At 30.7% G+C, this 26,952-nt stretch overlaps 2 protein-coding genes across 9 annotated transcripts; both read right to left on the reverse strand.

Moving 5' to 3' along the window:
* Window positions 1-201: 201 nt before the first annotated feature.
* Window positions 202-4,589, reverse strand: LOC129292062 (nudix hydrolase 16, mitochondrial-like). 7 transcript variants are annotated; one of them, XM_054929588.1, is made up of 5 exons: window positions 3,933-4,589; window positions 3,595-3,682; window positions 2,979-3,090; window positions 2,418-2,507; window positions 202-857 (listed from the first exon to the last, which is right to left on the reverse strand). In XM_054929588.1, coding segments are annotated over exons 2-5 (432 nt in total). In that variant the 5' UTR covers window positions 3,597-3,682; window positions 3,933-4,589; the 3' UTR covers window positions 202-629. The 7 variants fall into 7 exon arrangements, with proteins under 7 accessions (XP_054785563.1, XP_054785553.1, XP_054785570.1 ...); XM_054929578.1 differs by having other exon boundaries at window positions 3,595-3,712; window positions 3,840-4,589; XM_054929595.1 differs by having other exon boundaries at window positions 2,424-2,507; window positions 3,595-3,712; window positions 3,933-4,588.
* A 1,654-nt stretch (window positions 4,590-6,243) lies between these two features.
* Window positions 6,244-11,927, reverse strand: LOC129307517 (amino acid transporter AVT1A). 2 transcript variants are annotated; one of them, XM_054948512.1, is made up of 12 exons: window positions 11,773-11,927; window positions 11,443-11,637; window positions 10,821-11,080; window positions 10,396-10,610; window positions 9,801-9,824; window positions 9,519-9,699; window positions 9,209-9,428; window positions 8,972-9,107; window positions 8,715-8,880; window positions 7,903-7,946; window positions 6,927-6,989; window positions 6,244-6,670 (listed from the first exon to the last, which is right to left on the reverse strand). In XM_054948512.1, exons 2-12 carry the CDS (start codon window positions 11,625-11,627, stop codon window positions 6,578-6,580), a joined length of 1,587 nt encoding a protein of 528 aa, XP_054804487.1. In that variant the 5' UTR covers window positions 11,628-11,637; window positions 11,773-11,927; the 3' UTR covers window positions 6,244-6,577. The 2 variants fall into 2 exon arrangements, with proteins under 2 accessions (XP_054804487.1, XP_054804455.1); XM_054948480.1 differs by lacking the exon at window positions 11,773-11,927 and having other exon boundaries at window positions 11,443-11,766.
* Window positions 11,928-26,952: the final 15,025 nt, after the last annotated feature.

The following is a 26,952-nucleotide window of genomic DNA, read 5'->3' on the forward strand; positions in this document are numbered from 1 at the left end:
ATATATATATATATAGTTAATCAGAGGCGGCAAAGGCAGTAATTTCTCAATTTAGATATTATAGTTGGAAGTAATTTTTATTCATTGAAGTCACTTGTGTATTTCACTTATTATTGTCAACACAAAATCATAAAGACTAATTTCTTTTAGACTTATTAATTAAAAAAATCTACAAATATTATATAAATATTCCAACAATAAATACTTTTTCTAATACGATATGAGAGGTTTTTGCAACTCAATTTGTCCTCGCTAATATGAAGTCCTTTGCTTCGTTTCGTCATTTCAATACCAACAGGCAAATATCAGCATTGGGCCGCCTCTGCCCACTATACCCATCATCACATCCTCTCGTTCAACGGAAAAACCTTGCCAGAGGGTGGGATAGGGATTGATCCTTGATGAATCTCCGCTTGTTCGGTTTAGCAGACATTTAATGGAGTTTATGATTGTGACATAAAGTCCATATCCCGTACAGGAACAAGGCTCCTAACAGCAGAAACTCCTAAATTCCCAGCACTCTATCCACTTTACATCCTACAACAATTGATTAAAAGGCCAATTCAGCTTTAATCTGGCAACTCTACATCCTTATCCTTGGTCGAGGCTCTCGCCAATTGATTCGCCTGCTATTTCAGAAAGCTTTCGTTGAGAGCATCTCTCATCCATTGATGTAGGCACGAATGTACAGCTTCTGGAATAGTTAGCCAATTTCTCTGTCGATTGCTTTGTTCTGGCCAGAACTGCAGCTCCTCCTTCACAAGCAAAGCAAACATGGCTGCTTTGGATAAACCTTCCGGACAAAACTCATCTTTTAGGGTCTTATTACTGTTGACGTTGTAATGCCCTAGAAAATCCTGAAACAAAGCCTTCTTGTTAGATTTCTTTCCACTGAGGACAGGCTACCACAACGCCAGAAATATGAGTCCAACAACATAATCCCCTCTATCCTTCTGAGTTGTAATAATAATATTCATAACAAAAATCACTTATTTAAGTTCCATGTAGAGACAATGAGGCCAATGGGAAGTCAAACAAGATATACAGACTATAGAGCTTTTATAGTTCTACATCCCCCGATTATTACAGTGTTTATGTTGAGCTTTAAAGGATGAAAATCAAAGACTCTTAAAAAAGGAAAAGAAAGAAAGAAAAAGAAAGAAAGATATCATCCACTCTACACTAAAGCATTAGATTTTGCTTGCTTCGTTGAAGTGGACATCTAGAGACACAGAATTTTTGTTTCAATATTTTTACTGGTCGTGAATCAATCACTTGCGCTGATCAGTTGGCAAAATAATGCACACTCTGTGGATCAGACATTTTTTTTTTTTTTGAAACTGCTTCTCGGCGTCCCTTCACGGTGCTGTGATATTTTTTGTAAACATATGAGCATATGCCCTTGGGGATCAGTTTCCTAATGCTTAATCCTTGGGATGAGATCTGAATCATCCTGATTTTAATCTAAATGATACAGATTTAAAGTATTATTATATATTTTTATATTATACTTATTAAAATATAAATTTATAAAATAATTTTAATAAATTTTTTATTTTTAATCTAGTCTAAATTTAATTTAAAGAGTCCAATTCAATATTAAAATTTTTATAATTAACGTATATTAATTATTCAGATACACTCTGCACAGTCTAGATTAATTTTTTTTTTATAAATTTAATAATATGGACAGTGCAAAGTATATCTAAACAATTAATATACATCAATTATAAAAATGTTAATATTAAATTGGACCCTCTAAATTAAATCTAGACTAGATTAAAAATAAAAAATTTATTAAAATTATTTTATAATTTTTATTTTAATAAATATAACATAAAATAATTCTTTAAATTTAAATGATCTAGATCTTATCCTAAAGAATGAGCAAGAAAACTCATCCCTATGCTCTAGTGGTTAGCCGTTTTAGACTAATTGTGTGTACAAGCTTCGGCTTGCCTATGATTTTTTTTAAAAAAAAAAAAAACAAAATGTCTGTGTCAATGAAAGATTAAAAACAGGACAAAAAAAACTCCTCAACAAAGTTCAGCCTCGACCTCATCACGCCCTTTTTATCATTGTAGCTGAAGTCTAACATCTCTTGGAAGGGATATAGAGAAGGAAAAGACACTTTGAATACTGCAAATTGCAGGATGGATTTATTTCTTCCTTTTATCTCCATTTTTATTTTTTATTTTTCTTTTAACTTTTTTTTTCATTTAAAAGCACATGGACAAAAAATGTGGTACACATTAATCCTTTACAAAAATAATTTGTAGTAGATGAGCAGGTATTAAACATGATGACGCAAGCAAATACAGACAGAAAGCCACTCTGGCGCCAGCCTCGTACATCAACAATTCTGTCAGCCTCGTATGACTAACGTTCATTAAACTAAGTGTGTAAAAGAAGTTTACCCTCACCTGGAGTTCTCCCCGAACTCCAGCTTCTTCTAGAGCTTCTCCGGCCGCAGCCTCCTCAACAGTCTCATCATTTTGCCATCGCCCCTTCATTATGCGAATGATAAAATGATGAGTCAAAGTAACATTTAACTTTCCTCCAAAAAATAAGATGTATATATACACCTATCTAATCCATCAAAAGACTGAAGAATAGAATATATCATCTAAGACCAATGTTTGCATAAATGACACTGCCATTATGTCATTGCATATTATTTATTAGAATAACTACGACACAGCAAGGTTTTAAGTTTTATATTCTGCAACTGGAAGAAAAGAAACAGTAAAAGTGGCTGTCACGGCCTCAGCTCATTAAGAAACCATATAGCAGTCAGGTTCATGGATTGGAGTTAATCAAAAGAACAGGTTATATATAATAACATGAAGAAAAAATGTTCAGAAACAGAGTGAGAACAGGACATAAGTTCGTCTTGCAAAGTTACCTGAGGAGAGATCGCTTTCTTTCTTTGTTTTAACAAGGTTTATATTTATTTATTTATTCCTTCATTCGCGTACCTTTGGAAACACTAGACCAGGTCCGCTAGCTGAGCTGACCATCACCACTTTCGAAGTCTTTTCAGATGCACCATCACCATTCTCATGAGAACTTCTATACAAGGGAATACACCTGTCAATCAATTTGTAGGTCAGAATATTTTGAAGGCCAGTCAGCTCACAGTCTCGCCATTAGTCTCTGACTCTCTTCATCTTCAGTAATACAAGAGTGATTTTTCATATCTATATATATTTTCGTTTCTGCATCGTGAAATTGCTGGTTGAAGTTATTGGGGACCTATTAGATCATGGCAAGGTGATAAATGCGTTACAAGTTAAATATTCTTCCCACAAGAAAAGCATATAAACAGCAGTTGGTTAAAGCTTCACTGTCAGTACCAGGCAAGTATTCTACCCGTAAAAAATCCCCCAAATATTTTTTATACTTGAATACTCGCATTTTGTATTTTCTGAAACTCTAACATGGCAACAAGGAAAGTTAGTTGGCTGACAAGTAAAATTGCAAAGTTATCAAGGTTAATTTCAAAATGATATAAAATGAAGCCGTAGCCTGCAAATTAAAGCAGTTGGTTTCAGCACATGTCATTGGATTAAATTACAGTTGAATGGTCCTTACATGTATGAAACGGCTCGAGGCTCAGTGCTCACTGTAATTCCGTCCTTCCTGGATAAATCACCTTAGAAGCTGCTTTCCCTTCAAAGATCTACTAACATGTAACGACACAAAATATGAACTGGAAAGAAAAAAATTGATATCAACAGACGCCTTGCAATAGGACGTCTAACATGTGAGGAGAATAAAGCGAATATCCAAAACAAGACGGTCGAATTAACTAACGACAAGAATAAAAATCAGCATACACTGCCAATGGCGTCGATCACGTAAATCATAAGAGAAAATGCTCAAACCCTCTGTGAAGATTATTATGACGCGCACGAGAACGAGAGAATTACCCAGCAACGAGGCGGCAACCGGCCTCATAATAAGTCATAACGCTGTTGGTGACGACCGGTACGAGCCACCAATTCAGACATTCCCAGATTTGTACAAAGGTTCTATCGGATCACAGAAGCCAGAGCCTGCCGATACCGAAAGAGCAGTGCGAAAAAGCAACGTCGAACATATTGTCCAGAGCAACTTTTGGAGATCGAATCGAAAAATTATGAAAGACGGTTAGCGAAATTGGATGGGGATAGCGATACTCTTATTGTGATGCCGGGAGGTAGATTAGGGAAAATGCCTAAGAACTACATGCAGCGCCGCGAAACGACAGAAGGAAATTGTTGTGGGTGGTCACAACACGAGAAGTGAGCTGTGTGAATGGGAGAGAAAGACGAAGGAAACGGAAGGAGAGAGACTTTGTGGAAAATGTTGGGACGTGGAACGAGTCATATAATGAGGCCGAAGCGAAGCTGGAGAGACAAAGAGACACAAGTGTGAATGAATGGTGAGAGGGGCAGGGCCCTGGACAAAACTGCGAACCAAATATGCAGGGTTGAGGATGACGGTGAAGCCTGAAGGTTTCTTTCTCCATCCTGTTCTTTTTTAACTTCTTGCTTAAGAAAAATCACGCTTATAATTTCTTTGCCATTTCCTAAATTAATGATTATTTTAATTAATGTATCATTTTATCTTTTTTTTACCTAGATTATCATTTTATCTTGTTGAAGAGAAAAGGCAACAGAATAAATTCCTGACTTAATATAACTTGATGTTTAAAATTAAGACTTAAAGCGTTGGCAAAAAAAAAAAAAATCAAAACTTAAAGCTATGGTTGGAGAGGGAGAAAAGAGAGAAGTGGAGGAAAAAGTGACATTTTTGTTCTGTTTGGTTAAAAAGAGAAAAAAAAGAGGAAACGAAAATTAGGAGAAAAATAATATATAAAACTCATATATCTTTAACTTTTTTCTTTGAATATGGAGAGATTTTGAGGAGGATTTTAAAAAGAAAATTCAATTTTTAAATTTACAATCTTTTTGTTTCCTATATATTGCATTTCTTTACTTTCATTTTAATTTTTCCTCCACTTTAAAATTTAGATTATTATATATTTAATTTAACAAAAAAATCAAAATTAGACAATAATTTTTTGCTAGTATCGAATAAAATAATTTATAATTATATTTTTATTCAATATGTAATATATATAATAAAAATTATATAAATAATATGATAAAATATTAAATTTTATTATATATAAATATTTTTTAAAAATGATAATGTTATTATTATCCATTTAAAATTAACAAGAAAATTAAAGTTCATCTTTCTACTTTTATTTTTACTTCATTTTTTCTCTTCACATTTTTTTCTTTTCCCTATTTTTCTGAGTCAGGCAGGGCATAAAGTTTTGTATTTCGATCATCGACTTTCCTATCCTACCGTTAAAATTATCATTAACAATTTAAATCTAAATCTAGTAGATGAAATAAAATACAAGAGCACATGAAAAAACATGTCACAGTTGATGCCACGTCAACTCCTCATGGTATCCGATCTCATGCTTTTAATCACGGTCAACGGTGATTGTCCAAACGGCGTCACTACAAGCAAAGTATATTATATCATTTAATTCCTTATTTCACTTTATCAACCGCGATAGTGTTCGAGTATGAATCAACCATGGACACTTCAATTAAATAAAATGCAATGCATCCATCCGTCTCTTTCAAATATTAACAACTTGAGGAGCCCATCATCGTTCGCATTCAAAGTAACTTCTCTCCCTCTCTCTCTACGTCAAAATATGGGAAAGTTCATTCAAATAACAAGTACGTTGAGTCTTGTAACCCAAAAAAAAAAAAAAAAAAAAACCACGAGCACGTCGTGCCTATTATAGTTGATCACGTCATGAAGAACCTGGTGCAGGCTGCGTCATATGCAATTATGTCGGGCACCGCAAATTACTGAGAGTTGTCAGATTCCAACAGCACACTGTTCTTCACTCACTCACTCACTCTCTTTTTTTTTTTTTGGGAAAATTAACAATAAAAAACCATTGAAAAAAGTTCATATCAGTCAAATACCAATTATTATTAAAATTCAAATAAAAAACAACTTTAAATAAATTATTATTAATTTAAAATAATTTATTAAAATCTAAATAGATTCTTATTGATAAAACTCCAACTCAAATCAATAAATATTTATTTAAATTTAACAATAAATAATTATTAATTGATATAATTTGTCTGATTGATTTTTTTTTTTAACCTAATTTCATCGCGAGTCCTCGGCTCATAGGGGTGACATCACCTACCACTCTCACAAAAAAGAGTATCCTTTCATTGGAGCGAAGGCCGAACGGCGTTTCAAAGTGATGACAACTTTTCAGAAAAGCCCACATAACTTTGGGGAGAAAAAATAAGCTACATTTACTACATTAAAAGAATGACCAATGGAAATATGCCATCAGTTTCGCTGCATTGCTACGATCCTCTACATAGCTTAGGGCTATGCACTAAAGACTTCAAGGGTGATAGAAAGGTCTATGTATGATCACATGTCACAACAATCCAAGCGGCCCTCAGGGTCACACACAGAAAACTCATTAGTTAGCATATAGATATGAAGGGGCTGAACTGTCTCAGGGAGTGCTTCAGTAATTTTCAGCAATTCTTTTCACTGAAGAATATGTTCCCAGAATTCCACTAACGACTCCCAACACTGCAATTGCCACGCTCAGAGCAACCTGATGATGGAAGTCAAGAAAAATAAAAGTATAGATTAGAAGAAATGAAACAATTCAACAGCAGATTGCATGGAATTTAATCTTTTCAAGTTAAAAATTTTTTAAACTGTTTCTGACGTCAAAGAATTAGAGAAAAAAGAGGGAGGGAGTGGTAGAAAAAGAAAAAAATCCATCCCAATAAGATTTCCATAGTTTTAGGATAGAAAAGTCAAATAAAGATTAACTAAGTCTGAAAAGATCCGCTGCATATAGTAACCTGCATTTTTGTCGCCTTTCCGTCCATAATTTTCATAAAACAAAGAGCCGGCATTATGACCGCCTGTGAAGGAAGGGGTAAAAGAGTTTCAGCAATATCTGAATTCAGTTTCATGTGAAATTCTCACACTAAACATTAACAACTATTAACAATAGTGAAAGCGAAAAATTAATCAACGCAGTCTAGCTCATGTCAGATTGAATGTAAACGAACATTGTGGAGATATATGGTTGCGAGACTATAAGCTGGAAAGAATCTAACGACGTTAATAATACATGTGACTATTTCACAAAATCAAGAACGAACTATGGTTAAGGAAATTCAATGGCCTTTTCTTCTAGTGGTATTACTATTGACATAAACTAGAAAGTGGGAAAGCAAATTCTGTAACAACGTCAAGAGCTAATTGGAAACAAGGCATCAGGAACCGTAACCTCCCACTTATAGAGAAGCTTATATGCCACTATGTTACAAGTCCATCTGCAATGAACTTTAACTTTGCTGTGACGCAGGTATTGTTTATTGCATGAATACTGAATATAAAATAGTCGACTCAAATAAGAGAGACTATCTATGAGTATCACAGGCAATGGTCCTGAGTATGCCATGACCTAGCTTCTCACAAGCATCTGCAAAAGTGGCATAATCTGAATCCTAGGAACAGATTGCTTGCAAATATATACTGGATGATATGCTTTGGCTTCTTTCAACTAAAAAGTGAATTCTTTGTACCATTAGTTATGTAATGATGATTTCTGAAAATACGGCAGTTCGCCTAGATTTTGCAGCACAACTTAAACGATATTTCAGAACAAAAGCTATAACTTCATAAAATTAACAAGTTACAATGAGAAATTAAAACCTTAGTTTTCCTTTAATTCTAGTGACTTCTTTGTCGCCAGATAGTGGCTTCCCATATATATATATATATATGTATGTATGTATGTGTGTGTATTTCATCGAAATATATGCTTACCACAAGAATACTGAGTACAGAGCCAATTAGAGCCATCACAAGTCCTGAAATTATAATAAAGCATGTTAGATTTCATCAAACACACTTTATAAGCATTGACAATTTGACGAAGCATGTTTTTCATGCATAAAGTGGCTTTCTTTTCAGAAAAAAGAAAATATGATACAAGATTAGCGTCTCACTTTGAAATGACGAGGATACTACAGGAATCAGCATCCAAGTTAATTCACCACTAACAGAAGAACAATCAACACAAATATACACATTTTTAGCATTGCTCAAACGTATATTAAAAAACTACAAACCTTTGGCCCAAAAAAAAAAACTACAAAAGTGTTGTAGCTTAAGGAAAGCAACTCCCACAATCCCCCGTCCGTACGATCTTAGCACCCTCCTCCATTCAGAAAGTAATTTTCCCTATGCTATATCATTCGTGATCCAAACATGTACCCGTTTTCTTTTTAACATTTGCAGCATGGCTACGGCTACGCAAAGTATTTGCAACTGCTAATAAACTTAGAAGACAACGTTGCCTCTCTTGCTGTTTCTCTATCTGAAATTTGCCTCAGAAAGCAGAAGTTTCTTCTTGTTTTGTTTTTGGTTTTTTTTGTTTTTGGAAGATAACCCGGGCAATCATAAGCATAAGTTATCTGAATTTTAGCCTCCCAAAATAATATTTCTACCACAAATAGGTAACAAGAAAATTTCCCTTGAGCATAATGGATGAAAAGAAAAATACCTACAGAAATAACACTTTGTTCAGTTACCGTTACTGATTGAGATTTTTTATGATGGAAATTTTTGTAACTTACCAAAAAACGGAATCAGAAAGGCACAACAAATTGTAGAAAAAACAAGCGCTGATCTAAGGGCAATGAAACACCAACAATTATCTGCAATTCTGGCAGGCAGCAACTCCTCTATGCTTCTTGCCAATGGGTTCATCAGCAAAGCATATTTCGTGAACGGGTTAATTACCTTAAAGGGAAAAGAACAACAATAAATTGTAATCCACAAAAACATACAAAAGCAACAAAATATTAAAGAAGCTCAAAGATTTCAGACTCACTGTGGTCCACAATGCAACTTTAGAGACAAAGGAGTGTGGCGGCATATTAAGTGTTATCTGAGACAAGGTGGCTTCACCAAACATGAGATATCCCATGACCGCAACACCTCCATATATTAAAACACATAGAAGAAAGCTAACACAAAAAGCCATTAGTGAGTGCCAAAGAATGTTCTGTACCATATGAAATAGGTACACAAAATGTCTAGCAAGTGAGTGCTAAAGAATGTTCTGTACCATATGATTAATGCCCTGGTAAATTTGGTTTTGTCAGCCATAGACTGGTAAATATTTGGAAAAACTGAATGTCCTGAGTAGCAAAACCCATAGATACCAATAGCAAATGGAATGCCACTCCAATTCACAACTTGACCTGTGTGATGGAACCCAATATCACTTGTTGTCCCGGAAAGGAACACACAAATGACAATAAGAATTGTTGCAACAACCCCTCCAGCTGCGCAGTCATTCAGAAAGATTTTGTAAGTACATGCTAAATGAGGAGCATTTGCAAACAAAGAATAATCTTACTCAGAATTTGCAATACCTGAAAGATAGGAGATTACACGAAGGTCCCTTAACCAAACCGTGGGGAGGATAATAAGAGCAGTCAAAATTCCAAACAAGTGCACGGAATCCAACTGGATAACACCCCAATCAAGGAATGTTCCAGGAAACAGCCTAGTTAGGTTATCTCCTTCCAAGATGATGAACTCCACGCAGTATGACTGCACACATGAAAAGAGGTCTCATACAAACAGAGTAAAAAACATGGTTCTCTTTCATTTTTAAGAAGAATGATAACAATAGGAACAGATTCAGCACTTACATATAATTCAGTGTACAAAATAATCTGCAAAAAGATCCAAAATGGACAATATTGATTAGCAAATACTAAGTAGCAAAACCACCATTCTGCGTATTTTAAAAGCAATTTATGTCGGCACTTGGGAATTTTCACTCATGCATAATGCATATAGAATTGAGATAAAACATAATGGCTGGAGGAATGACACAGCACGGAACATGTCAGAATCTTAAAATGAAAAAGATCCAAACATGAAAATGTTAACAGAGTAGTAAAACCACCACTCTGCCTATTTTAAAAGCAGTTCATGTCAGCATTTGGGACTTTCTCACCCACGTCATACATATAGAATAAAATAAGAGATAAATGATAGGGAAGAACTGAAATCATTCAAGAGAAAGCTAAGTAAAAGATGTGGAATATTTCTCATGGGCCTGATAATAAATTTTGAGGTCCACCAAATTATAATAAAAAGCTAGAAATGAGTAAATAAACATATGCAAACGAGTGCCAGCGCCAAAAACAACAAAATTCCAGTTAACACTTCAGATTGCCACATAAGCACTTCTCAGCAGTTAAACCCATTCAACGAAAAAAAAAAATTAAACAAACTCACGGATATGGCAAGACGACCAGCTCTTCCAAAAGCTGCTTCTCCGATATCTGGATATGTCAGGATTCCTTCTCTGCTTTCAAAGCAGTATCTCATAAGTGTGGCTGTGTAACAACATACAACTGCAAAAAGAACCAGCACCACCAAGCTTGCCCATCCACCTTGTTTCACTGTATAGGATGTGGACAGAAGGCCGACTCCAGCCATCACATTAACTCCTGCCAGATACAGAAGCACCTTAGAGAATGATTAGCTAGAAACAGAACATAAGAAAGCGGGTTCTTGGATGCAAAAGATGAGCCAGAAAGGAAGGATTTCATCATAAATCTCTTAACAAGTTTTCAAACAAAAGATTAGCTCTCATTCGCTTACATTGTCACCCACCAATGTTGCAACAATCACTGATTAAGTGCAATGAAACAACTTACCGTTGAAAACTGTTTGAGTGAGGCTACATCCTTGGCCAATAGGTAATTCTCCAGTAAGTTCCTTTTGCAATGAAACTCTCTCCAACCATGACGATTTCTTTTGAATTAAGTCCTGCTCAGATAATAGAGGAGTCTTTCCATCTAGGCTTAAACTACTTTTCGAACGATTGACAAAACTTGAATATATCAAACTCGGTGTTCGTAGAACAGCTGCCCCAATGTTCGGTGATGCAGCAATTGTGTACGAATCGACAGTCTCTCTATCATAAGAAATCCGAGATAAATAACAACAACAACAATAATAAAGCCATCAGTGAGTGAAAGTGGTGCCTATAGGTTCATCAGGTTTGCAGACAGAATAGACAAAGGAGGACATCAAAATCAAAAAATAATTCTAACGTCACTTATTAAGTAATCCTAAACAATATCAGTCCCCCTCTCAATTAATTCTTCTTATACGAACCCCATAAAATGTTTGACAAGTACAGGATATCAACTTAATGGACATAATTCGAGGAATTTCAACTCTTCTCAAATGCATTGCCGCTGCGAGTAAAGAAACGGTATTGAAGTTATCATGGGAAGATAGATACACGAAGAGACGAGTTAAAGAAGGTGTTACTTGTAACTTTGGGGCCATTGCTGCGACGAGAAAGCGTCAGGATGTGATCCACAATTTTCGTCGTCGTCGCTTCCGTCACTACCACTCTCGATGGCAATCTTGGTAGATTCATCGTCATCGTTGACATCATCTTCGTTCGGATCGAAGAAAAACTCGGCATCTTTCTGCTTGCCATCGCTGGCCATCGCAAACAAACTGTCGAAGAAAAACGAAAAAAAAAATGCGGTATTGAAGAACCACAAATACGGAAGAGAAAAATAAAACGAAACAGCGTGGAAAGAAAGGCGCTTGGCAATGGGCTAGTAATAGCGAGTGGCTATAAAAGTATACATGTGGGGTGCAGATAGAATTCTAGAAAGTCGGAGAAGGCGAAGTTGGCAATTGGCTTGAGAAGTTGGAGACTGAACTGATTGTTTGGTTATGGAAGCCGCGAATTATATAGGGAAGGAAGGGGAGCTGAGGTGGCGGTTCGTCATTCCACGGGAAATCAAATCAATACGGACAGAAGAAGACAAGCGTCTGCGCATTCCAAAGTGCTTAAAAATCACTATTCTTTCATCACGCCCACCACTTGCTCTGCTTCCCTAATTAGATTTTTTTTTTTTTAAGTACAAACTGAAACTACATGAATAACGAATAAAAAAACAAGAAGGTCAATAATTTCCATTGCACAGCAGCTCATCGTCCGCCGATTCCTTGCCAAAAAACGTGGAAGATGATCACGACTACAAAAATCATAATGAATATTTTACAGGAGAGCCTAGCAATGCGATAAGCTCATTGGATAGCTTCCCGCAAGAATAAGCCTAATTAAATTTAAGAATTTAGATACTTGTCATTTACTCCTTCAATTACAAAATATAAGATATTTTTAATTAAATCTCACCCCTTAATAAAATAAATACTTATTTTTTAACTAATTGTATCCTTTTATATTTACCTTTATTAAACACCCTATAATAAATATGAAGTTATTATCAATAAAGGTACTTTTAAAAAAAAAGCAATGATTACATCTCAAAAGATTAAAAATATCTTATATTTTTAAATATATAAGTTTTTAAAAAATGCAGTATATCTTTGTATAATACTGTTATAGTACTATTTACAAAGAATTTTACATGTTTTAACAGAATCAAAAAGGAATTAAAACTTTTTAACTCTATTTAAAAATTTAATAATTTTTTAACTTTACTCTTATTAAATATATATTTTTAATAATATATTTTTTTCTCTAACATTCAATAGAGATTAAATTAAAAAATTTACAATGAAAACTTAATATAATGATTTATAAATAAGATAAAAAAAATTCTCTCGTTTATAGGAGAGGGAAAGTATACAATGCCAATAGAATAGTACCCAGTACACGTATTGAGCTGCTGGCATATGCGAAAATGGTGGAATGTGGAATGGCTTATTTTATGGGGACGGGACTTGGATCTAGGAAGTCAGTTGCTCATAATACAATGAATTAAGACTCAAATCTCAAACTTAAATCTCAAATTAATGGAAGTGTTCTCGTTTAATCTCCGACCGCACTTGGACAGGATTGTCTCCATACTTTCAAGCTATTAAGAAAAAAGTGGAATATGGAATAAGCTTTTAAGGTGTGAATCCAAAATCCAGATGTTTTAATTTAAAACTAGATTTATTTTCCCCTACAATGCACGAAATATTTTAATATTTTAAAAACAAAAGAAAAACAAATTATATAAATTAAAAATAATTTATTTTTGTATACTCAAGATATCATATTTTATTAATTTATACAAAAGTTAAAAAGTATTTTTATTTCTCAACTATTCACTTAAAAGTATCCGGTATCTTAAATTTTCATATAATGCAACTTTACTTGTCAATTTCAAAATGATGTTAACAAAGTTAATTTTAACAATTAGTTAGTCAAAAAATTACAAAAAAAAAAGCCTAAACATTACATAAAAGAATTCATAAAATTGCAAATAAGTAAAATATAATAAAATTAATATTTATTAAATTTCTAAAATAAAGGTTGGTTAAAATTGTATTTTTGACATTTTATGCGAGTAAGAAATAATATTTTTATCCTATAATTGATATGTAATTTAGGAAACTTAATTGATATTAATTTTCATACTTATGTGTAATATTATTGATGGATCATTTCCTATATTTTTTGAAGTCCTTTCTTATAATTTTAAAATTAACTAACCATAAAAGTTAAATTTTTTTAATGACGACGAGCAATGCATCTTTTTTAAAAGTTTAAAAAGAAAATTGTACCGCATAAAATTTATGATACTAGATGCTCTTAAGTGAATATTTGAGGAACAAAAAGGTTCTTTAACCTTTTGTATAAAATAAAATGTGAACAATGATTTATTTTATATTAAAAATTGTTTAGCCCATGCTAAAGATAAAAATAATTACTTATTTTATCTTAAAATGTGTTACCCGACCCAAGGTACATTGGTACTTTTCCTTTTGATTATTACGTGGGAAAAATTTGGAACCTGGTTAAAAAATATACTTCCTACTAAGTTCTCTCCTAATGATTAATCAAAAAAATCTCCCCAGAGAAGGATTCGAGAATCTATCAGTGGTTGTCCCGTGTGAATTGAAACTTAAGTTGCAATTTCTATCTTTTAATATGTTATCCTTATCATAAGAGTAACTTTTTAATATACATTAGTGCCTTATGTATATTAAAAAATATAAATAGTTTTTTTTATTTCTCACATTCTGCAAATTAAAATACAATTAACTTACTTTCTTTTAGAATTTGTTGAACCATGCATTATCATAAGAAAAATAAAATATACACTATAATAAATTCTATATTATAATTTATATCACAGTTGTATTTGTAAAATACAATTATATTCAAAAGTAAAAATGAAAAAAAATTATGTACATATTAAATAATGATTTTAAATTAAGAAAATAGTATAGCAAATATTATTGTATACCCTGCTGTCCTATATATAAACCAGTTTTAATTATCTTGCCATGGGAAATGTAGTTAAATAATTAATTTTGTCTAAAAAAGACAAATTTTCAATTTACATTTATTAAATGCATCATATTTAAACAATAATTTCTCCTTTATATGTAACTTTTTCCTCTATTTATAAAAAAAATATTAACTTGCTTGACATTCCAAATGTTTCACTACACATGCAACCAATTACTAATTAAACAATCCAAGCACGTTATACTTAAATACTATGTGCATTGCTTTTAAAGAGACTAGCATTCTACACTACTGTATTTAATTACGTTGATTTCATCGATATTCTAAATTTTAAATGAAACACTTTATGCGCTCTTAAGAAGCGTTTGGCAGCTTAATGCTACTGGTAAGTTTAATACAAAGTCAGCGTATAATATTTCTCAATCAACTGAGTGGAATGACGTTGCACCAATCTGGAGGAGAGTGTGGAAATACAATCGTTCACATGGCTCCTTTTCCAAGGTAGATTGCTTACAAATATTGGAAGACTTAGAAGGAGGATGACATTGGACCCAAAATGAGCGCTTTGCAATGGTTCTTAAGAGAATATCAATCATGTGTTCAAACTTCAAAGAGTGTACACTGGCTTCTGCAGTTTGGAAGAAGATCCTATCATCAACATGAAGACTGATTTTTATGGTTTGGATGGCTGGCACACTCATGAACCCCCGTCTTGATATTTCCTGTAAGATTGGCACTACTATCATGTGTTGGACATTATGGGATAGATGCAATCGGAATATATTTAGTAATGAAACTTTCAATGTAAATAGTATTTTAGCAAATATTAGAGCGATAGTTGATCACTGTACTAGATCCTACTAAATTTATAGCATTTTGATGTAATTTGCCTTTTGTTGCTGTACAGTTTGATTTACAACCTTGATTAATGAAATTCTTCTTCCACTGAAAAAAAAAAAAGCGTTTGAGAAATTCAAATCAAATTCATTTTGAATGCACTGAGACCAAATACGTGTCATGATCACACCGAAACTTCACGTCAAAGCCATGTGTGTCCAGTGACCAGTGGGGTGAGCCATTAAAGTTTAAACCGAAGGTAGACCGAAAGGGGGGGGGGAACTGAACCAATTAATGTAAAGTGGGCAGTCAAATTTGATAGTATAGTACTGATAATGATATATGAGACGTAAATGACAAGTGCTTCATAATAATACTACTATCATGGTTCCCAAATAGGGAAGGGGAAAAAAACGATAAGGTTAATTATTGAACGAATGCACATGAATCGGCTCAAGTCTAGAACAACGAAATTGACACGTAACTAACTTGCTTATGACATTCAAATCTTCTTTTCTTTTATTTGTTCATATTATGAAGTTTGTCATATTACTTCCGTTCATTTAGTAACAAAAGCCTCTTTTTTTCAAAATTTGTGTATGTTTAAATATCACATGGGACCTGCAATGTTGAAAATAAGTGTGGAGCCCTTGAAAAAAAATAATGCTAGATATGAGATTCATGTTACAAACGTTAAGACGTTATTTGTTATTTGAATTTTGCATATGTATGAGATAATGAATTGTGAGGTAAAAAAGATAATAAATTGTGGAAAAAATCACAAATAATATCTTCAAAAGATAAATTATTTTTTATTTTTTATATGCAAGGGTAAAAAATTATAATTATAAATTATATATATTGTAAAGTTTAGTGGGAATTCATTGTTCATCAACTATTTTTTAATTAGCGATCCAGATAAACTTTTTTTAAAAATATTTTTTTATTTTTTATTTTTCATGTTTAGGAGAAATTTTGAGAAATTTGCAAAAGTAGCAAAGGTGTGTTTTTGGACTTAATTTTTTCTGAGAAATACCTATCATTCCTAACATATTTTACTTAGCATTTTTGCTCATGAAGTAATTAAATTGAAGCATTTTTTCTTTTACTGTTAAATTTATGTTCTGTTAACTTGGAATAAATTTGACCCAAAAAGCCATGTGTCATGCCATTTGAATTCCAAGTTGCCACATGTCATGCCCTGCCATTCATCTCCTTCAATTTCTTTTAGCCAAATCATGTTCTCTTATGGATCTCTTTTCACCCGTCTTCTCCACTGCCACCATCATTTCTCATCTGCACCAGCAACAAAAGCTCTTTGCCAGCAATGATGGCAATGAGTTGATGATTCTCCACTATTGTAAGTCCCTTGCAAATGGATTTCCTAACTCCAATCATCCTTCTAACCTACTCTATTGTGTTCTATACAAAACCCAAATCATCATCCATTGGCGGTCTCTGATAGCCCTTCATTGGGCTTATCTTATCACCTCAGGGAATCTGATTGCAAGGAGAGTCGGTGCATGCTCAAAATCTCTTTGATTCTAGTTTCTTACCTTGGGTTTCAATTAACTTTAAATTTTCTAAGGTTCTTACCTTGAGTTTCGATTTATAAGGTTCAACCTCTTTGATTCTGCCATTTTGGTTTCTTACCTTGTTTTGTTTTATTCATCGTAGGTACGGAGAACTTAACAAATGGTGGATTTAGATGGATCTTTGTATATGACTTTTGGGTCTTTGATTTCGACATTTGGTTTGATTTTTGTCTTTTATTTTTGGTTTGATTTCTTCCTCTTCAATTTCTATCTTTACATCTAGTTTGATTTTTGCATTTAGACTAATGCTAACATTTTTGCCCTTTGTATTTTAATCAAAAGGTCAAACAAGTTCCATATCAGCATTTTCAGTTAGAGTTTAGTCCACCTAACTAATTCAAATGATTTGTCTCATGATTGAACTCGACGGCAACGAGTGCTCAAAATTAATTACTTTAGAATGAAAATGTTATGCAAAACATATTAGAGTGTTGGGTGTTCTTAAGAGAAAACATCAAAGGCAAAAAAAATGGGGCCCGTGATTAAAAAATGGTTTGGCAATCGTGATTGAAAAAAGACAAAAGAGAGACTGAAAATAAAAAATAAAAAACAAATGTGAGAATTGCAAGAAAAAATTATAAAATGTGAACTTGATATGTAACAATATTACAAACTTTAATTTACATAAATTATTAAAAAAAAGAGCATGTGTGTAATTTAATGGATGATTTTTATTCTCTCGGATCTTAACTTACATGGAATAAAAAATTTTAAATAAATATTTTTAATTGTATTTTTAAAATATACAATACAATAAATTATAAAAAACAAATTTATATGAGATTAACAATGACTTATTAAAAAAAATGCATATTGAAGAATCATGTGTGGCTTACAGTAAAAATGATAGGTGAGGGCCTATCATGTGTTGATTATATTTTTTATATATAGTTTTATTTTAATACGCATGGGGCATGTTATTTATGTTTTCAATAATTGCAAAAGTAAAAAAATTCAAAATAAGACAAGGTTATATAAATTTTAACTTCTTAAAGATAACACATGCATTTTAAATTTTAATTTATAAAATAGAAATTCATTTTTTGAGTGCACTTCATTATATCGAGTTCTTGACCTAAACTAATCTAGTTGACAATTGAAAGCACTTTTTGAGGGCATAAGATAACAACTTTTAAAACAAAACTTACTTTTTATGTGCACCTCTTAAACTTCTCTTGATTATTTTCATTGGTTTTTCATGTTATACAGTACATGTAATTGATAAATAGTACTACATCCAATCCTATACATGAATCACTTTCTATAAGTGATCAATGATCTATTTGATAAATTTTTCCACATAAAAAAATGGATCGTTAATATTTTTTTCATTTCTACCCTTTAATATATATTTTTTATAAACAAAGGAAAAGGTTACATATAAAAAAGAAATTATCTTTCAAATATGAAGCATTTAATAAGGATAAATTGAAAAGTTTTTCTTTTTTTAGACAAAACTAATTATTTAACTGTATTTCAATGATGAGATGATTAAAAGTGATTTATACATAGGATAAGAGAGAGTACTATGACATCAGCTATGCTATTTACTTAATTTTAAAATTATTATTTAATATATACATAATTTTTATTTATTTTTAATTTTGACTATAATTGTAATTTATAAATACTATTATCACATAAATTAAAGTATAGAGTTTATTATGGTATATATTTTAATTTTTTCTAGGATGATGCATGGTTAACAAATTCTAAGAGAAAATAAGTTAATTATATTTTAATTTGTAGGATGTGAGAAATTTAATGAAAACTATTTATATTTTTCAATATACATAAGGCACTAATGTATATTAAAAAGTAACTCTTATTATAAGGGTAAATAAAAACTATTGCTTAGATGTTAATTCACATGAGACAATAGATTTAAGAATATTTCTTTGGAGAATTTTTCTTTTCGATTGGGGGGAGGAATTAATAGGAAGGGTATTCTTTAACTAGATTTCAAAATTTTCCCATATATTCATTCAATTCTCTTTATAAACCATTTCATCAATCTCATCAATACCAATGCAGAAAAGTATAAGAATTAAAAGCGTGTAAAATTTCAAATATGCCCTTATATAATAAATTCAAAAAAGTGATATCATGTTAATTTTTCTCTTTTAAGAGAGGCAATTTTGAAAATATTTTTTAAATATTACTTAGAAAGTTGCACTGTGACTTATAAATAAAATAAAATGAACATTTTAGTATGTAACTTATAAATGAGACTAGAGGAAGTATTGATAAAAAGAAAAGCACAAGTGTAATGGGAATAGCAAACTTTAAGATAAAATAAGTAATTATTTTTATCTTTAACATGTATGGGCAAAACAATTTTTAATATAAAATAAATCATCATTTAAATTTTTATTCATATAAAGGGTTAAAGAGCATTTTTGCCACTTAATTATTCACTTAAAAGCATTTGGTATCCTAAAATTTTATGTTGTGTGTAATAACTTTCACTATTAACTCCAATTAAATTTAACTAATTATGCAAACCTTAATTATTAAGGATCAATCATGGCTATATGAGATGCAAATCTATAAAGACTAAACTAAAGCTGGGATCTTAATGATTCATTTGAAAAGCATAAAAGTATTTCACGGATATATTTCTAGGAATTAGAGAATACACGATATGAGAAAACATTGAAAAATACTAATAACATTGAGAACATAGTGAACAAGGACAAAACAGCAATTATAAGACTTCAGTACATGTCAACTATGGCTAAAAGTCAATTTGTTGCTGCTAGTAGTATGATAAAACTAATTTATTACACATTTTTTAGGTTGATTAAGACTGTCATGTGTTATTAGCTTGAAGTGTACATGCATTACATTAAAATTGAAAATTTATCTAAGTACTTAGGTTTTGTGCATTAGAAATATTTTGGTTAAAAAATGAACTTTTGAGAAAATATATAAGAAAAATTGATAACATCTATCTTACGTGTAAAAGAAGAGTGATCAAATTAGTTTTTACAAATTTATTTTAGTTCGGGAGTAATTGAACAAGAGTCAACACTTTTCATTGACCATTTCAAGTACGTTCATCTGTTCTAGTTTTGGATTTGCATGTCTGTGTGGATTTTGGATAACTTTGAATCCATTACTTTGATATTTCAATAAATTATCCTATTTAAATATGAATGTAAGGCTACATTTCAATTATATTTTATAATGTCACGTTTTATTAAATTAAATTATGTGTATTTTGTGACATATGCAAAATGTGTACGTATGTATCAATTGGGCAAGCATGTCAAGAAGGGAATTTTAAACATAAATGGCATGCAAGTACTGTAATTGGGTGGAATAGATCCAATTAAATTGTTGATGATGTATAGGATTAAGCTTACATACTTCAAAACCATTTACAAGTCAATGAGAGCATGCCATCTTGCAAGCCCCTTCTATGTCACTTGAATTTACTTGTATTTTCATTTTATTTTTTTTATTTTATTCATTTGAGGAGCTAAACCAAACCAATCTACGTGTGAATTTAAGGATCCAAACTAGATCAAAACACCCATTCATTCCATTATCTCATGTCCTATCACTTTCTCTCGCTTGTTTTTCTACCAAAAACCACACAACACCTTCATTTTCTTCATAATTTCCTGCACAAATCACAACATAACGCATACTCTATTCCTCTCTACCATTTCATCCATCCCCTTCCACGTGTTCAAGGTTTCAAGCTTCAACACTTCATTCCAGTGATTCACATGTTTGGTCAAGGCAAGCATCTCAAGGAGTCCGTGGAGATAAAGATGAGGAACTAAGCACCTTAGAGGAATTCTAGAGAGTGGAAGATGAATGATGAATCATTAACTTTATGGCTAAGCTTTTCTTATTTTATAGCCATTATCTTTTAACTTGATAATTAAATACCTTAATTGAAGATTTGATTATCATAACTTCGTGATTCAAATTTGAATTTAGTCTTTGTATAAAAAAAAGATACTTATGGCGTTCTCACTTGTTCTTAGTTTTAATTCAGCCACTTAATGATTTACGCATAACCTTGTGTTTATCATTTAGTGAATTGCTTGCTTTAATATTACATAATCTTGTGAGACTGACGCTTGTACTTGAGTAACTTTACATAGTTATGTAGTTGCTCATGTCTTTGCACTTAACCCTGGTCCTAACAACTGAACCAGAAAAGAGATGCTAATAGAGGTGGAAGGAGAAGAAAATAGGCTTACCTAATGATTTGAAAGTTTCAAATTACTCTTAAGGACCTCTAAAACAAAATCTTAGCAGAACTCTCCTTCTTCTTTTTGCCTAAACCCTTGAGACCACCTATGTTTATGTATATGAGTTGCAGATTTGAGATTTAAAATTTTGTGTCATTCATTATAATGAACTGCACTATCCACCACGATGAATGACTTGAAACAAGCAACTCCATTAATTTAGGTCTAAAACAGCCCAATAGCTCACTAAACTCCATTTTACACCTCATATGAGGTCCATTAGTCTCAAATGGCTATTCAAACTCTACATTTAACTCTTGATAATTTTATTTAACTAATTAATTACTTTTACCCTTTGATTAACATTTGGGATGTTATGTGATGTAATTTTTTCCTTAAATTTTTGAAAATAATGCATTGAGCACCATATCATTAAAAAAGCTAACTCTAATAGTTAGTTGACTTTAAATTTACAAGAAAGGAAATAAAAAATTATGGAAAATGACCCATAAATAATAGTACACATAAGTACTCTATAAGAACGTTAATATCAATTAAGTTTTCAAAATTACATATAAATTATAGATATAAATGTTATTTCTTTTCCATATAAAGGCTGAAATACGTTTTTAACTAACAATTGTTTTAGAAACTTAATCGATATTAACTCTCTTACATGATACTTATTTGTAATTTTATGGGTCATCTTTTATAATTTTTAGGTCATTTTTTATGATATTTTAATTAACTAACTGTTAAAGTTAATTTTTTTTTCAATAGAGTACTCAACGTATCATTTTAAAAAGTTAAAGAGGGAAATTGCATTATAAAAAAATTTAGGATATTAGATGCTTCTGAACGAATAACTGAGAGACAACAATATCTCTTAAACCTTATATAAATTAATAAAATATGATATTTTGAATACACAAAAATAAATTATTTTTAAATTATATATTTTATTTTAATTTTATCTTTTAAATATTAAAATATCACGTGCACTGTACAAGAAATAATTCTAATTTAAAATAATATTATAATCCACGCAAATAATAATTAAATAATTCATTAGTCTATTCACACACACCATTTAACATTTTGTTTATATATTACTCGCATGTTTGCAAATAATAATTAAATAATTTACCAGTCTATTGACACGCCACTTAGCCTTTTCTTTTCAATTACTTACATATATCTTTTTATTATATTAAGGGTGATTTTATTTGAGATATAATTAAACAATAAATATCGATACTTTTTTTAATAAGAATTTGAATATTGATTCAGTATATTATTAGGGGTTAGTTCCTTTCATTAAACCCAACTATCGTTGATATCACATAACTTTTTTAAATAACATACTACTCTTATTTAAAAATAGAAATTTTTTTAGGGTGGATGTTCGAAAATATAAGCTTTTTTTTTCATCTTTTATGTATAATTAATAATTTTTAAAAAATCCTTGATAAATAAAATACTCTAACGAGACATCTTATTAAATAATAATAAATATAAATAAATAATGTTAGTTTAAAAATAAATAACTAATTTATTTAAAAATATAATTTAATTAAAAATATCTTATATAATTTTAGTATATTTAAATGTTTCTTTTTTTTTCAGTTCTCACCTTTATATCATCAAATGTCATTGCTTATTAGTTGGAAACTTGTAATTGTCACCTTCATAAAATTATTCACTGAATATGCATCAAATGTATTGCCCTTGTTTCTACATTTTTTTTTTGGTACATAGAGGGGCAAAGCCCAAATAAAATTAGACTGAAGCTAACTGTAGACAAGTCAAGCCCAGTCTATCCCTATATAGTACATCAAGCAAGCTTTCAGGAGGCTCACTCAAAACTTGATGTTCACATTCCTATGAGAGGCTCCAATTAGCCAACTGATCCGCACTAAAATTCCCTTTTTTGATAAGTATGTGTCACGCGGATATTCCAGCTAGATTCAAGCATAGTCTGGATTTGACAAAGGAATCGATTCTTCACACAAGAACATGACAACATCTATTTCAGCATATGTACAAGTGCAGTAGAGTTAGATTCAATAATAACCTTCCTTAGATCCAAGCTTTTTAACAAGAGGAACTCAGACTATAATCTCCATAACTCTGCCTTCAAAGCTATACCTACATACTCTATTAACAAAATTCCCTTTTCAGTCGCCAGTAGAATCCTGTATGACTCCTCTACAACCAGCGTCCCCAAGTCACCCTTTAGCAGCACCATCAATATTGAGCTTTAACCAATCTCTTCAAGCGGCCACCACTAGATATCATCTCAATGCTTGAGACAAATATTGTCATCCACATCATAAGCTTTCTTAATTCTATCAGCATATTGCAAAATACTCATAGCAAAAACCTTGGAGGACTCAAAGTTAAGATCAAATGTCATTTTATTCATTCAATACCGCATGAACCATACAGCCACCTCACATATCAAATGCCAATTAACTATAATTTTTTGATATCTTGAAATATTATTTTCAAATATGCCTCCTTCATTAACTACTAGTACAATTGACATTCTCTTAACAGTTAACCTCATTAGTTATTACTGACTATGAGGTGTAATTTAGTAAAATATCATTGAATATTTTACTTAATCTGCAAAATGCTTTATACTATGAATTATGGAACATAGGCTTCAAATAGTTCTTTGTAAATTAAAATAGAGGGAGTATTATTAGGGTTGCACGAAGGACAAAACGACATTGGACTTTGACCAGACTCGAAGTCCAATCTCTTTTATGAAAAGGACTTGATTAGGCAACATATAGTTTAGTCTTGTCCAATAATAATCTGAAGTTTAATAAGACCAAATTAGGTTCATAGGACTGGGAGACTGATCTTGTTAGTTCAGTGTTCACTTAGCTTTTTTCCCCCTTTTTTCTCTACGAGAGGCAGTAATTCATTTTAACATAATAAACTCAATTAATATAATAAAAACACCTATAATCATAATAAATCTATAATAATTTTCAACAAGAAGAAAAAATATTTCAGTTACAGTCTAAATAATTTAAATTTATAACTTAAACAAAAATAACACTCAATTAACTTTAACAACAATACATTACAACAACAATTTAGAAACAAACTCAACAAATCTTCATATAATTATCTCCTTAGTATCAATTATACTTAAAACATTTGTTAAAAATAAATTAATTATAATTATATTAAATAAACTAATAGGATTGGACTGGATCAAGTAGTTTAGATGTTCAATCTTTTATCCAGTCCAACCCAAAAGAATAGTCTAATATTTCAATCTTTTTTAGTCTGAAGGATCAGTGTTTTTATGCAGATGCTTTTCCATTTTTCCTTCGTATTCCCTTGCTAGTTATTAACATCGATATCAACATATAATATAAAATAAATTAGACATAGTTTTTATATTTTCAAATCAGTCTCTCAATCTTACAGTGATATTTAAAATCTTTTAATTCTTGATTGATATTAAATATTCTCATTGATTCTTAAATGATATTTTCTTTAAAAATAAAACACGTACTATATATTCATATTTCACACGAACAGTATAATTTAATAGTAAATATAGTTAATTTAAATGTGTGTATGTCTGTTTGCTTACAAAACAGCCCACAGTTTTTTTTCCCCCTAGGCACGCGGGTAGTGAAAATTAATGTGTATTGTCTATGACACATAGTGCGCAGCTTGGTTTAGATTTTATCATGCGCACCGTGAAAAATATCCCGACCTTAGACCGTGTGCCCACTAACTAGACAACTGTCTGATTGTTGTAACGGATGAGCACTAAATACTGTAGATATGCAGATTTTTTTTAATATATGTTAATGTAGATATGAAAATTTAGGTTAAAATATGTAAAACCTTTCTAATTTTGAGACAGTTATATATTACTCTTGCTACCTTTAAAAATTTAAAATCAATTCCTTTTATTTTTAATTTTGTTTTCTCAAACTCATACTATTGATTATATTATTTTTTTATAAGAGTTAAAATGTCATTTAATTAAAAAATATTATTAAATAAAAACATTATATTGTATAATTATTTATAATTAATTTTTTATATTTTTTAAATAGTTGAGTCATTGATAACAAAAATATGTTATTATTACTGTATAAAATTTTAAATATTTAAGTTTATATTAGTTTTATTGTTTTAAAGGATAAGTTTTTATTTATAATTTTAGGTCAGATTAATGAAATATACATGACTAAAGTATTCACAATTTTAAAAATTACGATGTTAGATTAATTCATCCTTTAATACAAGAAAATCATGCACAATTGATAACTAAAAAATGAATAAAATTAATACAAAAGTAAGTATTTTAAATTTTATATGATGAACTAATATTTTTTTGGTTATTAATGCTCTAATTATTCAAAAACTATAAGAAATTAATTAGTCATAATTCTATAATATAATGTCTTGTTTAAGAATATTTTATTAATTAAATGATATTTTAGATCTTATGAAGAAAAAATATAATTAACAGTAGGATTATTTTTCAAGTTAAAGGGGTTAATTTTAAACTATTAAAAGTGAAGAGATTCATGTATTACTGCTTCAATGTTCAATTTTTTTTTATACATTTTTAGCAAAAAATTTATTGCAAATTTGACCAACACAAGTCATAAATAAATAACACACCTCATCTTAACTCTGTATAATATCGAAAAACATTACTAGTTCATCTAATTACATTTTATTTTTTCGGGGGTCAATTCACATTTTTCCGCAAGATGCAGCAGTAGCTAGTTTCAGGTTGCAAAATACGACGGCTCAAAACGGGCCTTCACATGGATATTATCATTGATTACTGAGCTTTTTTCCTCATTGGCTTCTTTTTGGGCCGTACGATTATCAAGTTTGTATTTACTGACCAAGTCCTCTGCAGTTAATATTACTTTTTTATTAGATATAATTTTATTCAAGATATTGTTAAATATTAAACACGAATATATTCCTCAATAAAAATTTAAATTTAAATTTGTTATGTTATAAAAAATTAATTATTTTTATTATATCAAATTCCTACTAGCTTGCAATCTCTCTCTAATTTTCTCGGACAATTTCATTCCGCACGTTATGGAAAAACATCATTCAACAAATTTATTCCCTCTTTGAAAATAAAAATGAGTGTCTAATTGGTAGCCTTAGAGGTAAAGTTTTTCACAAGAGAGGTTATATATTTGAGAGAGAAAGATATCAAAGGCCCTTTTAAACAAATTTATTACAATACAATTCCATAAATTTCATATTGAATATTGTCTTAAAAAAACATATTATAAGTCAATATTCAACTTTTAACAATAATATATACATATTTTTACTAGACAAGATCTAATATGAAATTTATAAACTTTTATTATAATAATTTTTTTTGAGAAATCTTAAATGTTATTTTCTTATATTAAATATCGATTGCTATTCTAAGTTATCATGATGCCTACTTTGTTAGATAAATAAAAAACAAAAAACGAGCCTACTCATTACTTCCCATCCCCCCCCCCCCCCCCCAAAAAAAAAAAATGGAGCCTCCCGACGCAAGCATCCTCCATGTTTTCCAAAGATACAATGAACGCGAAAGTCCATCAATTGAATTTAAATTTTAAAACCTGACAGAACAAATTTTTTTTTTTTTTTTCAAATATCATATTCCAGTTTGAGGCATTATTATTTTCGATGCTAATACAGCACCCGATTTTGGGACAAATTTCAACGTATACTTCCCGCGATATCTGACGCAAGGCAAATTTTGAATTTTGTTTTATATAGAGCAGAGTTAAAGTAATTAATTTTATTTTTTAATTTTACCCCTTATTTATATATCATAGTTTGAATTTCTAAAAATCAATTTATTATAGTTAGTAATTACAAAAAAGACAAAATG

This window comes from Prosopis cineraria, unplaced genomic scaffold (genome assembly GCF_029017545.1).
Source record: "Prosopis cineraria cultivar Desert tree isolate PC_DT_omini unplaced genomic scaffold, ASM2901754v1 PC1, whole genome shotgun sequence".
Lineage (NCBI taxonomy): Eukaryota > Viridiplantae > Streptophyta > Magnoliopsida > Fabales > Fabaceae > Prosopis > Prosopis cineraria.

Bases quoted from the DNA above. Each gene is read 5' to 3' on its own strand.
- LOC129292062 (XM_054929588.1), bottom strand. The intron at 2,508-2,978 runs GTACGCGAATGA...CGCATAATGAAG, and splicing joins CTGGTCTAGTGTTTCCAAAG to GGGCGATGGCAAAATGATGA. The intron at 858-2,417 runs GTAAACTTCTTT...GCTTTGTTTCAG, and splicing joins GGGGAGAACTCCAGGTGAGG to GATTTTCTAGGGCATTACAA.
- LOC129307517 (XM_054948512.1), bottom strand. From the start codon at position 11,627: ATGGCCAGCGATGGCAAGCAGAAAGATGCCGAGTTTTTCTTCGATCCG. The intron at 8,881-8,971 runs GTGAGTCTGAAA...TTTCCCTTTAAG, and splicing joins AAGTTGCATTGTGGACCACA to GTAATTAACCCGTTCACGAA. The intron at 7,947-8,714 runs GTAAGTTACAAA...TTATAATTTCAG, and splicing joins CTTTCTGATTCCGTTTTTTG to GACTTGTGATGGCTCTAATT.